At 38.2% G+C, this 13,503-nt stretch overlaps 1 protein-coding gene across 1 annotated transcript in view; it reads right to left on the reverse strand.

Annotated features, from left to right (window-relative positions):
- Nucleotides 1-13,503, reverse strand: part of map3k20a (mitogen-activated protein kinase kinase kinase 20a) — a 49,358-nt gene continuing 35,855 nt past the window's right edge. The window contains exons 15-20 of the mRNA NM_001327940.1: nucleotides 13,123-13,185; nucleotides 12,449-12,547; nucleotides 4,543-4,659; nucleotides 3,833-3,907; nucleotides 3,403-3,553; nucleotides 1-1,565 (exon numbers count right to left, since the gene is read on the reverse strand). Coding sequence (NP_001314869.1) covers nucleotides 895-1,565; nucleotides 3,403-3,553; nucleotides 3,833-3,907; nucleotides 4,543-4,659; nucleotides 12,449-12,547; nucleotides 13,123-13,185 — 1,176 coding nt within the window. The 3' untranslated portion in view covers nucleotides 1-894. The remainder of the gene's footprint in view (nucleotides 1,566-3,402; nucleotides 3,554-3,832; nucleotides 3,908-4,542; nucleotides 4,660-12,448; nucleotides 12,548-13,122; nucleotides 13,186-13,503) is intronic.

A 13,503-nucleotide genomic window follows, 5' to 3' on the forward strand; every position in this document is an offset into this window, starting at 1 on the left:
CGAACCGCGCTAACTGGGCAAACGAGATACGTTCCGAAACAAAAGTGTAGGTGTGAAAGCACCCTAAGTAAACACTACATAGCTGCCGTTTAGGCTGAAGTGGCATCCTTTTTGTTATCTTGTTCCTGTATCTGTAAAAGCTAAAATGTCTTATTTTTACTTTCTCTATTCAAAAATGAAGAAAATGTTGTCAAAAAACAAACTTCTGTTTTTATAAATAAATACTTAAAAAACGTTTAAGCTTAACATATTATTTCCTATCAGAGATGCGCAGATTATAGCTCACCCAATCTGCTGTTAATATCCACGGTGACCCATCATCATGCCTTAAACAAAGAATTAAATTATTCAAGTGATGATCGGGTGCGGGTCGGGTGCGGATACATATATCAGATAAAACAATATGTGCGGGCGGGTGGATGATTTGTATGAAGCCGCGAATTCAGGTGTCATTTCAGCTGATCCGCGCATCTCTAGTGTAGACATTAATGAAACACATCAGGTTACTCTGAGGTTGGGTTTAGGGTAGGGGTAGGTGTAGATGTTAAAAGGCAGCAGGTAACTGTGAGGTTGGGTTTAGGGTCGGGGTAGGTGCAGACATTCATAAAGTACAATATTGGACTCTGTGTCATGTACGAGACAATAAATAAATGCAAACTCCAGGATTGTACAGCCTACTTGGAGCTCAAGTCCCACCCGCTTGGAGCTGGCTTCAACCTCTGTTTATACCCTCTCACTTGGAGGATGCAGCCAGCGATACCTACTTGGTTTGGTTTGGTTCAAGGCTTAATTACGAGACAGTAGTAAAAAATCCCTATGGGAAAATGAATGGGAAAAACACTTCCAGAACCACTGCTGCAGAAATAAAGGCAAGTTCTAAAGCACAAAAGACATTCAGTTACGCCCCCGTCCACCGCCTCTCCCACCTCTACGCGACCGACCTCTGACCGGCCTCACTTCCTGATATTTACACTCCTGTTTGTTTGTCTTTTTCCTCTCTACTTTAATCCAGTCCCCATCCCCTGGTTCCTCAGACGCCACTTTCTGCTTCGGCCCTTCAGCGGCCATTGACATCCCCGGTATGGGCCTTTGGTAGTGCGGTGGCGTTGCGTATGAGTGTGCGTTTCGTGGTCGTCCAGCATGTTGGAAGCCTCTAGATCCTCTCTGCGGCAGAAACCTCCTGGGTTCTCCATCTCCTCTACTGCTCATCTTCAGTGTGTGGTGATCGTAGTAGGGTTTTTTGTTGTAGTTGTGTTTGGCTCCAGCGCTCGGGGGCCGCTCGCGTTCGGATGCGCTCTCGGAGGTGGTGCTGGACGGACTGCTGCCTTTGGAGCCCAGGTGCATGTTGGAGAGTTTGACGGAGAGAGTTGGAGAGGAGCTGCGGGAGTCGGTCCAGGGACTGAGAGGACTGCGGTTTGGAGATCTTCTTACAGCTGCCGCATATGAAGACTGGTTGCTGATGACGGACAGGAACTGAGGGAGGCTCATTTTGCTGGGGGACTCCTGGGCCGCCTGCTCTTTCATCTGCTTCATTCTCAGACTGTAAATCCATTTGGGATCCACACCTGATTGATAGACACAGAGTGGCAAGATGTAAGTCAAGTCAGCTTTGATTGTATACACTGTAAAAAGCGGACAGTTGGCTTTACTTTGAAAAAGAGAGTAAACACTATGCCTTAAGACAGGGTTCCCAAACTTTCACGAACAGCAGATTTAAGGACTATTTATTAAAGCACCATTCCTTTTTAATCAAGCACCTTTGTAATTCATACCCTAGCATGTGTAGTTTCATGAAAGTCCGCAACAAAATGCATGCTACTTCTTTATTTATTACTGTCCTTAGTAAAATATTTGACATAAGATGTTTACCTATAGTCTACAACACAATAAATATATCTGAAATTATTAAAATAACAGGGAAATCAATGGAATATACAGTTGAAGTCAGAATTAATAGCCCCTTTAAGCTATTTGTTTTCAATAGTCTATAGAACAAATTATTGTTATACAATAACTTGCCTAATTACCCTAACCTGCCTAGTTAACCTAATTAACCTAGTGAAGCCTTTAAATGACACTTAAGAGCTGTATAGAAGTGTCTTGAAAAATACCAGTCAAATATTATTTACTGTCATCGTGACAAAGATAAAATAAATCAGTTATTAGAGATGAATTATTAAAACTATTATGGTTAGAAATGTGCTGAAGAAATCGTTTCTCTGTTAAACAGAAATTGGGGAAAAAAATAAACAGGGTGCTAATAATTCAGGGGAGTTAATAATAATTCTGACTTCAACTGTGTGTGTGTGTGTGTGTGTGTGTGTGTGTGTGTGTATGTATGTATGTACTGTATATATATATATATATATATATATATATATATATATATATATATATATATATATATATATATACATATATACAGTATATACATACATACACACAAAAAGGGTACAATATTGTAGTTAATAAATACAATATTAATAATATTAATAAAGAATTGTAACAAAATTTTTACAACATGATGTCATAATAATCATTAATAAATATGTCATCATGTTCTTTATTAAGACTACAATATTATACCCTCTTTGTGAATAGGTTATATATACATCTAAATATAATATATAGGTAAAAGGATTTTGCACACAAAAGGTATAAAAACCCAAAAGATAATTTATAGAAAATAAGATAACAAATGAGTAAACTTTGCATTCATTGTGCATTAAATGAGGTATAAAAACAAGTAAATTAGCAAAACTGTATTAAAATTAGTATATTGTGTATTGGGTGTACAAACAACACATTAGTATATTAGCGAATTAGTAAATTGAGCATTTGCCGTGCATGAAATGAGGTGACAAATTAGCAGAATGTAGGTTTGTTGTTCATAAAATGATGTACAGAATGAATAAATGTTGCATACAATGTTCTCAAAACATAAAATGAGGTGACAAATGAGTCAACTGTGCATGCAAAGTACGTAAAACAGTGTAACTAATTAGTTAACCAATGTGTGGAAAAAACAATGTAAACTGTTAAAAGTAATAATGAGATCATTTTTGATTTGTCGTGTGTTCAGCTCCGAAAAATGGAATTAAAAAAGTATAAAAAATTACATTTATCAAAATAAAAATGCTTACTGAAACTAAAACTGCAACCTAATAAATAAATACATTAATGCCATGTCATCAGCACTGCAATTTTTGCAACATTACACTACTACACATAGGAAGTATTTCAAAACAATAATACAATTTTCCATCCCGCAATTAACTTGTTGAGCATGACAAACACAGTCAACATGTGTTTGCGCAAAAAAGGGAGCACAAGCAACGAAATTATTTGAGTTTCTTCCTGGAATAATAGTCTTAATAATTTGAAGATAATTCTCTGCAGTACCTGAGTTGGACCTGCTCCTGTTGTGCGCCTCCCTGATGCCCGGCGCCGTCTCGATGACCAGCTCCACAGGTTTGATCACGTCTTTTCCGCTGTCTGCACTCCACTGCACTGTGTGAACGTGTCTTGTACACTTCGGAGATTTCACGTTACCCTGCGACAAACACAGCACCGGCTGAACACACTCCCAGGCCACTTAAAACACTGCATTTAAATACTTAAATATACAGTATATACCATATCCATAAATATACCATACCATAAACACTGCATTGCAATATTTAAATATACAGAATATACAATATCAATTTGACACTATATAGAAAGCTACATGCAATAAGGTTATATATAAATATATATATATATATATATATATATATACATATATAAAGTGTTATTTCATATTACCTGTAGTGTTTTGTCTAGTACTCACCTCATAGTTCACTATGTAGTCAACAGTATGTGTGCCAGATATTCCCACTATCCATTTATCCATCACGAAAGGAGGCTGAAGAGGAATTAAGATTTTACCACACACAGTAAAAACACAACATGAGGATTTTTATATTCATGACATTTATAACTACACTGTAAATAATCTCTATTAATGGACAGTTTCTGTATTTTGTGATTTACAAGTGCGTATTTACGGTTGTGAATTGCATTACAGGATGTTGATCTCTGCTCTGTTGAATTTTAATGTTGAAAAATCAACTCTACAGTTAAACAAAGTGACTTTTATTGACATTTTAGTAGTTTGAAATAATATAATGTATAAGACATACTGTAATATATAAAGAAATAAGTCTGTAAAATAACAGAAAATGCACTGCAGCTTATTACAAGGCTTTTGTAGCATAATATATAACACCAACCCGGACAATATATCACTTTAAAGTATTTAAAAATGCCAATAAACGTCACTTTTGTGAACTTTTCAAGCTTAAAAGTTGTTGGAAGAAAGATCAAGGGCCCATAATGCAATTCATAAGCATAAATAAACCGGGGGAAAATAAACAAAACACAGTACACGGTCGCTGGATCAAACACCCAGCTATTAGACCTCAGGAAACAAACTGAGTCAATGTCCGTTCTCCTGCGTTCCTCAAAACATAATGGAGGCATCTGTTCATGGTCTCCCACCTTGGTCATCTTTAAAACATCTACATCTGGTCTGTTGGCGTTAAAGGTCACGTCTTTGATGTACGCTATCGCCACCTCGTCCCCGTCCAGCTCCATGTACATTTTCCATTTGCAGTCCTGCAGAGGTCAGAGAGACACAGATGAGGGGCAAAGCAGGCATATGTGCTCGTAATCATGGAGAATGTTGTGTCTTCAGCTGTTATAATGACCCAACAGCACAACCTAGAGGACAACAGTCGTCTCAACATTTAAAATCTCACAATTTGATCTTAGCACTGAGAGTACAGTAAAAGCTGTTAGCTTAGCATTTTCTCTTCATTAGCTTTAAAGACAAACCTTTACTAAAAAAATAGACACGTCTTAAAGCGATATTCACCCAAAAAACTTTATTCTGCCATCATTTACTCAATCTTTCCATTTTAAATCTCACAAAAAAGTTTCATCTTAGCACGAAGAGTTCTGCTAAATAAACTGTAAAAACTGTTAGCTTAGCATTTTCTCTTAATAAGCTGCTAAGACAAACCTTTACTAAAGAATAGAGAGGATGTCTTTAAGGGATAGTTCACCCAAAAATTGTATTCTGCCATTTTTACTTAATCTTTCCATTTTAAATCTCACAAAACATTTGATGTTAGCACTGTAAGTTCTTCTAAATAAAGTAAACATTGTTAGCTTAGCACTTTATCTCTTAATGAAGACAAACCTTTACTAAAAAAATAAAGAAGGGGAGAGTTCATCCCAAATAAAAAACTCTGCCATTATTTACTCAACCTTTCTATTTAAAATCTCACAAACACGTTTGATCTTAGCACTGTGAGTTCTGCTTAAAAACAGTCATTGTGGTTAGCTTACCCTGCTGAAAAATCCAGCTTAATTCAGCCTAGGCTGGTTGGCTGGTTTTAGCTGGTCGACCAGGCTGGTTTTAGAGGGGTTTTGGCCACTTCCAGGCTGGTTTCCAGCCATTTCCAGCCTGGTCTTAGCTGGTTAGGCTGGGAGATGACCAGCTAAAACCAGCTTGACCAGCCCAGCCAAGCTGGGAGTCCAGCCAAAACCAGCTATATCCAGCTTAAACCAGGCTGGTCAAGCTGGTTTTAGCTGGATTTGGCTGGTCATTTTCCAGCCTGATCAACTAAGACCAGGCTGGAAATGGCTGGAAACCAGCCTGGAAGTGGCCAAAACCCCTCTAAAACCAGCCTGGTCGACCAGCTAAAACCAGCCAACCAGCCTAGGCTGGATTAAGCTGGATTTTTCAGCAGGGCAGCAAATAATAACTTGACTTCTTGTTGATCATTTGGTTTCAGAAGTGGCTTATATGAAAAACAAAGGCCTCTAGATCATGCTTGTTTGACCAAAATAAAATATGATCATGCCTTGATTTTTAATGATTTCATTAGGACAGTAAGGTCTGACTTTGCTTAGACTAAAGTCTTGTCACTGAACAGAAATAATGTCCAGTATAGAATTTGTAATGTAATGGGCAGCACAAATGTCTTGACACCTCAGGCTGGTGATGTTGCAGACCTCTCGCACGCCCCCATACTGAATGTAACCCCAAACCATGATTTTCCTTCACCAAACTTGACTGATTTCTGTGAGAGTCTTGAGTCCATGCGGGTTCCAGTAGGTCTTCTGCAGTATTTGTGATGATTGGGATGCAGATCAACAGATGATTCAAGGGAAAAATCCACCTTCTGCCACTTTTCCAAATGATCAACTAGAAGACAAGTTATTATTTGTTGCTCTTACAACTGGGATCGACGACAAGACTTTCGTCCTGTCGTGTATAACTTCAAGTCATAGCGTCTAATATGTATTGATTTGTGTAAGAAAACAAATACAGCACCTATCAAAATTCTGAGTCACAATAACTTTAAAAGTCACAGTGTCTAATATGCTACCAAGAAAGAGGGCGACCATGTGAGAGTTGCAGAGAGCTAGCTGCCGGCAATATTGCTGCTGTTAGACAACATAATGTACTTTTAAAGCTTTTTTAGGCAAGAATGTAGCTAATTAGATTGCAACTTTGCAGTTTATTTATAAGGAGAGCGTCTATTTTAAAATATTTATAATTTCGGAGCATCGGATTCAGTGCATCGGCCGCCATCAGTCTGTCTGAGCAGACCAAAGAAAGTGACGGTTAACGTTCCACCACAAGATGGCATCAAGAGACCGCATAAAAAGTCCTCAGGTAAGAAAAACAGCATTTTCTCAGAGTGTGTTTTAAACTACAGCTGAACAAATCATTATAGAACAGGAAAGTGACATTCTAAGTCGATCTCTCTTTTGTATTTTGTAGTGCTGTGTGTATGCCACAGAAACTGGTAGTGTTTGCTTTGCTTTGGCCTTTTTGGGGTTAATTACTGTGATACAACAGAGAAAAACTGGGAAATCTCTGTAGACTGATGGCATTTCATGCCGTTCAGCGTTATAATCTTAAAACATGAGCAAAAATCAGCTGCTTTGTCATCACTTTAGAAATTACGCTAGAGAATCATTCAAACACTAGTTTTAAAGTGACGTTGGTGAATTAGTAGCGGTTCCTGCTGTTCTGACGTCAGCTGCAGATAAAAGCAAATATTTCCCTGATTTCTGATTTTTTTAACTTAATTTGATATTAAATGTTTTATTTTAAATCCACTTCAATTTGTAAAAAACAATGAAGTTAACTTAATTGATTTGTGTAAGAAAACAAATACAGCACCTATAAAAATTCGGAGTCACAATAACTTTAAAAGTCACAGTCTAATATGCTACCAAGAAAGTGGGCGACCATGTGAAAGTTGTAGAGAGCTAGCTGCCGTCAATATTGCTGCTGTTGGACAACATAATGTACTTTTAAAGCTTTTTTAGGCAAGAATGTAGCTAATTAGATTGCGAATATGCAGTTTATTTATAAGGAGAGCGTCTATTTTAAAATATTTATAATTTCGGAGCATTGGATTCAGTGCATTGGCCACCATCTTTTTGGGGTTAATTATTGTGATACAACAGAGAAAAACAGGGAAATCTCTGTAGACTGATGGCATTTCATGCCGTTCAGCGTTATAATCTTAAAATGTGAGCAAAAATCAGCTGTTTTGTCATCACTTTAGACATTACGCTAGAGAATCATAAAAACACTAGTTTTAAAGTGACGTTGGTGAATTAGTAGCGGTTCCTGCTGTTCTGACGTCAGCTGCAGATAAAAGCAAATATTTCCCTGATTTCTGATTTTTTAAACTTAATTTGATATTAAATGTTTTATTTTAAATCCACTTCAATTTGTAAAAAACAATGACGTTAACTTAATTGATTTGTGTAAGAAAACAAATACAGCACCTATAAAAATTCGGAGTCACAATAACTTTAAAAGTCACAGTGTCTAATATGCTACCAAGAAAGAGGGCGACCATGTGAGAGTTGTAGAGAGCTAGCTGCCGGCAATATTGCTGCTGTTGGACAACATAATGTACTTTTAAAGCTTTTTTAGGCAAGAATGTAGCTAATTAGATTGCGAATATGCAGTTTATTTTTAAGGATAGTGTCTATTTTAAAATATTTATAATTTTGGAGTATCGGATTCAGTGCATCGGCCGCCATCTTTTTGGGGTTAATTATTGTGATCCAACAGAGAAAAACAGGGAAATCTCTGTAGACTGATGGCATTTCATGCCGTTCAGCGTTATAATCTTAAAATGTGAGTGAATCAGCTGTTTTGTCATCACTTTAGACATTACGCTAGAGAATCATTCAAACACTAGCTCTAAAGTGACGTTGGTGAATTAGTAGCGGTTCCTGCTGTTCTGACGTCAACTGCAGAAAAAAGCAAATATTTCCCTGATTTCTGATTTTTTAAACTTAATTTTATATTAATTTTATATTAAAAGTTTTATATTAAATCCACTTAAAATTGTAAAAAACAATGAAGTTAACTTAATTGATTTGGGTAAGAAAACAAATTTAGCACCTATAAAAATGCTGAGTCACTATAACTTTAAAAGTCACAGTGTCTAGTTCATTCATTCATTCATTCATTAATTTTCTTGTCGGCTTAGTCCCTTTAATAATCCAGGGTCGCCACAGCGGAATTAACCGCCAACTTATCCAGCAAGTTTTTACGCAGTGGATGCCCTTCAAGCCGCAACCCATCTCTGGGAAACATCCACACACACATTCACACACACACTATGGACAATTTAGCCTACCTAATTCACCTGTACCGCATGTCTTTGGACTGTGGGGGAAACCGGAGCACCCGGAGGAAACCCACATGAAGGCAGGGAGAACATGCAAACTTCACACAGAAACGTCAACTGAGCAGAGGTTCGAACCAGCGACCTTCTTGCTGTGAGGCGACAGCACTATCTACTGCGCCACTGCCTCGCCCCACAGTGCCTAATATGCTACCGAAAAGAAAAAAAAAGTTCCCATCAATCCCTGGTTTCAGACTTTGTCTTGCTGTAAATCTGTGCGGCACCGTAAGGTGTGGCGTGTGAATGCAAACATCCCTGAGGAAGCGTGAGAATAAATCATTCCAGCATTCATTCACACACACAGACACACACACACTCCGGTTTCTAGGCCAGAATGATGTGCTGAGACGAGATCAGAGTGCAGGAAAGCGTCCGTGTTCGTTTCTCAGCCATAACAAGAGCGAGAGACCCGAACATCCATTCTCCTTCGCATTAGCAATGGAGATGAGCCCCCCTGTACCGAGAGGCCAGGCTAGAGCGGTAATGATCCGTCCAATCTGCCATCCCGGTGCTGAGGTCAAAGGCAACAGCTTAAAGCACGTGCTCATTCCCGCCACACACACACACACTCACGCTAGGAGCAGAGCAAGCACGTGTGTGTTTGTTTCTGGACGGGGCTTAAAGCGTTGACCGAGCGTTTGCCAAACGTTAGCCGTTCTCTAATAGCAGCCGCAGAAACAATGTGCGGTAATGACGGCCAGCGTGGTAAGCGTCTAATGACACCTCATACATAATTCAGCACCTTTTCCGGCGACTAAGCCCTGATATCCTCATTAACAGAAACACTCGGTGCTGTCAGATGGGCAAAAGCACAATCGCAGGGTCTCATTTAGGCTTTGAGAAGTGCAGCTGGTACCACGACACCGCCAGGAACGAGAGAGAGAGAGAGCGTAAAAGACGAGAGAAAAAAAAAACCTTGAGCAGAGCGGGTTTGTTTTATTTAGTGCAAAAAAAAGCTTGCAGTTTGTAAAAACAAGGCTGACACGGAGGCTGACACCAGGCAGGGGAAAATAATTAGCTCTCATTTTCTCAGACTCCTGTTTCCTTCTTCCCGCTGAGCTTCCTCCCAACCAAACCACCACATGTCAGGAGAAATAGGAGGCAATTAGCGGCCCCGCTTCAGCCCCGCCGCACGCCTTGAAAGGGGACTTTTTATGATGGGACAATGAACAGCTGAAAGATTAAATAACATTTGCCTTTTAAAAAGAAAATGACTTCTGGCTAAATTTTTTTGATTAAATTCAAAGGGAAAAGTGAAGAAGCAGTCGCTCTCTTGTGTCAGGGGCCTAAACAAAGGCTCGCCGGCAAGAGGGGGTGGATGCGACGCGTCGCTCCAGATGAAAAAAAAATATTATTTATCTCTTCTCTTTCTATTTTTTTTGAGAGAACAAAAACAAGAGGCTTGGGAAGCAAAAAATGCGAGACGGTGGTCAGTCGTCGGAGGCGTCGTTTACTCTAAGAAGACAACTTCAAATCAAGGAGCGCTGCAATTGCTGCAGCAAAAAAAAACAAAAAAAACGTCTCGGGCATGACAAGGCATCACATCGCTGACAAAAGCCCCCTGTTAGCATGGGAAGTGAAGCAGGAATACTGATGCAGAAATAATGACAGCAAATCACAAATAAATCAGAGAGTTCACACACGCTAAAGAGAGCCCCAATATTCAGATTAATAATCAAGAATATTACTGCTGAGGAATGCTAATACTTTTTTTTTAAGTGATCAGACATGAGTTAAAACATTTTACAATTTGTGTTTAAATGAATGAAAGGCCATCATCTTCTAGAAAAAAAACTCATTTAACCCCTTCATGTTGTATATATAGTAATAATAAATTTCGATCGAAATTTATGCTCAACTTCGATTATCGAATCAAAAAATAGAATCGTCGATGCTGCCACGCCCCCATGTCACGTCAGCTTGGCTTGCCAAGCAGGAAAAAAACAGGCTTGTTGAAGAGCTTGTTAAACTGCAGAAGCAGGAGACCCGTCGACAGAGCTTAAACCCTCTCCTCTTTCAATGAAGTCGCCAGTGTGTAAGCATTTTGGATTTCCAGTGAGTTATGTTGACAACGTTCGTGTTGTCGACAAAAAAAAAACACAGTTTGCAAGCTCTGCTATGTACGTATTACGGTTGGGATGATAGACGATGCGCGCATCGCGATCCTCCGCCCCGCACCAGTTGCAAATCCGCTCGCGAAAAATACACTCAGGCCCTGTTTACACTAATATGTCTTTGTTTTTAAATGGCAATTTAGAACGACAACGATCCACATCCACACTGGCGTGTAGCATTTCTGAGCAGCCCTCCTTCCTCACTACCTCTGAAAACGCACATCACGTGACCACACACACTCATTCACACACAGATACAGACGCACACACATTGTCATGCGCTCGAGACAGCGGGTCAAGGCAGTCAGCGGGTCAGTAGACTGCTTCCATCTTCCATTACACAAGTACTTAGTCATTTTAGTGAACACCTCAGATACTGTTGGCTGGTTCCTGTTGGTTGTGCGTCTTTTTTACCGACGCCATTATAACGACACAGATCACTGCCTATTCACGAGTCCCGCAGAAAAAGTGATTGACAGGTGGTGATTATGTGTGTATCTTACCTTTATTCATTTACTGTATAATTTGTTTATGGGTCAAACAAAGACCATGCAGGTCAGATAGTTTAAACGGTAGGCTACAAATAATTAATTCGTTATTAATTAATTATTTATAATCGAAAATCGAATCGAGGATTTGGAGGATCGTGACACCCTTAATATATATATATATATATATATATATATATATATATATATATATATATATATATATATATATATATATATGTGTGTGTGTGTATATTGGGATATGTGTTTTTTATTTCTTTTGATGTGCTTCTTTTTTCTTTAGTAAAGTTCATTTCAAGACTTGAATAATAATACTTGAATAATAATATATTTTTTTATAAAAAATAAAAAAAAACAACAGTTGAAATATAATTATGGTTGGAAAAATACAAACATCTTCCTTAATATTCTAATGATTTTTGGCATAAATGGCCATTTATTTATATTCAACCTTTGGAATAACAAGCATTTACATATTTGTTCAAACATGTTATATAAAATTTCATATACAGCTGACATTACAATTATTAGCCCTCCAGCAAAATGTTTACTCTTTTAATGTTTAATCAATTTCCCAATGGATATTTACATAGCAATATTTCACACTGTTTCCTATAATATTTCTTTCTTCTGGAGAAAGTCTTAATTGTTTTATTTTAGCTAGAATAAAAGCAGTTTTTAATTTTTTTTAAACATTTTAAGGTCATTATTATTAGCCTCCTTAAGCAATACTTGTTTCAATTGTCAACAGAACAAACCATCATAATACAATAACTTACCTAATTACCCCAGTTACTGTAAGTCTTTAATTGTCACTTTAAGCTGAATACTAGTAAATATCAAGTCAAATATTATGTGCTGTCATCATGGCAAAGATAAGGGAATCAGTTATTAGAAATCATTAAAACTATTATGTCTAAAAAAATGTTGAAGAAATATTATCTCTGTTAAACAGCACTTGGGAAATATTTTTAGATGTATTATATGTTCATACAATATATAGTCATATATTAGATTTCTGTATAGGTGACATATAGGGGTGTAAAATGACCTTTTGTCCTGTGCCTGCTTTCCAGTGATACCCAAACACCAGCTCCAGGTTCACTGTCTTGCTCCAGTCCTCGTCTGCTTCCTCAGAGGCCGAACCGTCCTAAAGGTGGACATAAGTATGAAAAGCGCACATAAACTGATATGAAAGGGGAACTATTATGCATAAATCACTTTTATAGGGGTTTAAACACAGTTGTGTGCCAACAGTGTGTGAATATAACCAGCTTCTAAAGGTAAACATGAATTATTCCTATTGTTTATAATCACACTAGATCAAAGCAGTCTGCAGAAACACTTTGATTGACATTCTCCCAATGTACGCATCATCAGAGGGTGAAAGCCCCGCCCACTAGTGACCAGCTTTCACTAATTAGCATAGGACGTTAGTCTTGTTTTTGAATCTGCCACTATGCTGACACACAGGCATTCATAGCTCCGCCCTCTTTCGAAAAGAACACAATCTCATTAGAATTTAAAGCGACAGTCAGCAAAACACCACAGTTACCATCAAAGCCTGAAAGGGTCAGTTTTAGAGATATAAAGCATTATCTGTGTGGTATTTTGAGCTGGAACTTTACATACACACTCTAGAGACGTGATTTTACATCTTGTAAAAAGGATGCATAATAGGTCCCCATTAAACATTATATAAAAAGCAATATGAAGATCACATGCCTTGATCAGCGGAGGAAAGTGAAACAGATTCAGGTAGTCGTGGGTCAGTTTCTCGATTTCAGTCTGAAAAGGAAAGATTTGACGTTATGTTTAAAACATTAAGACATGCATTTATGCAGCGCACTGACAATCAGCCAATGGCCAGCTGTGTGTGAATGCGGCATAATTATTACCTGTTAATGGACTTTCAGCGGCAAAACAACAATTAATACCATTGTGTATCACTTATGAACGTGTAATTGGTGCTCTGGCATGTGTCATATACATCTAGAGTAATTAATTCAACAAATGCCGCTCTCTACGGAGCACACGCAATAGTGCTTCACGGGTTCAGAAGTGTGGTGTCAGTTAGCAGCAGATCCCGGAGGAAGGAAATTATTT

This window comes from Danio rerio, chromosome 9, assembly GCF_052040795.2.
Source record: "Danio rerio strain M-AB ecotype USA chromosome 9, GRCz13ab, whole genome shotgun sequence".
Classification (NCBI taxonomy): Eukaryota; Metazoa; Chordata; class Actinopteri; order Cypriniformes; family Danionidae; genus Danio; species Danio rerio.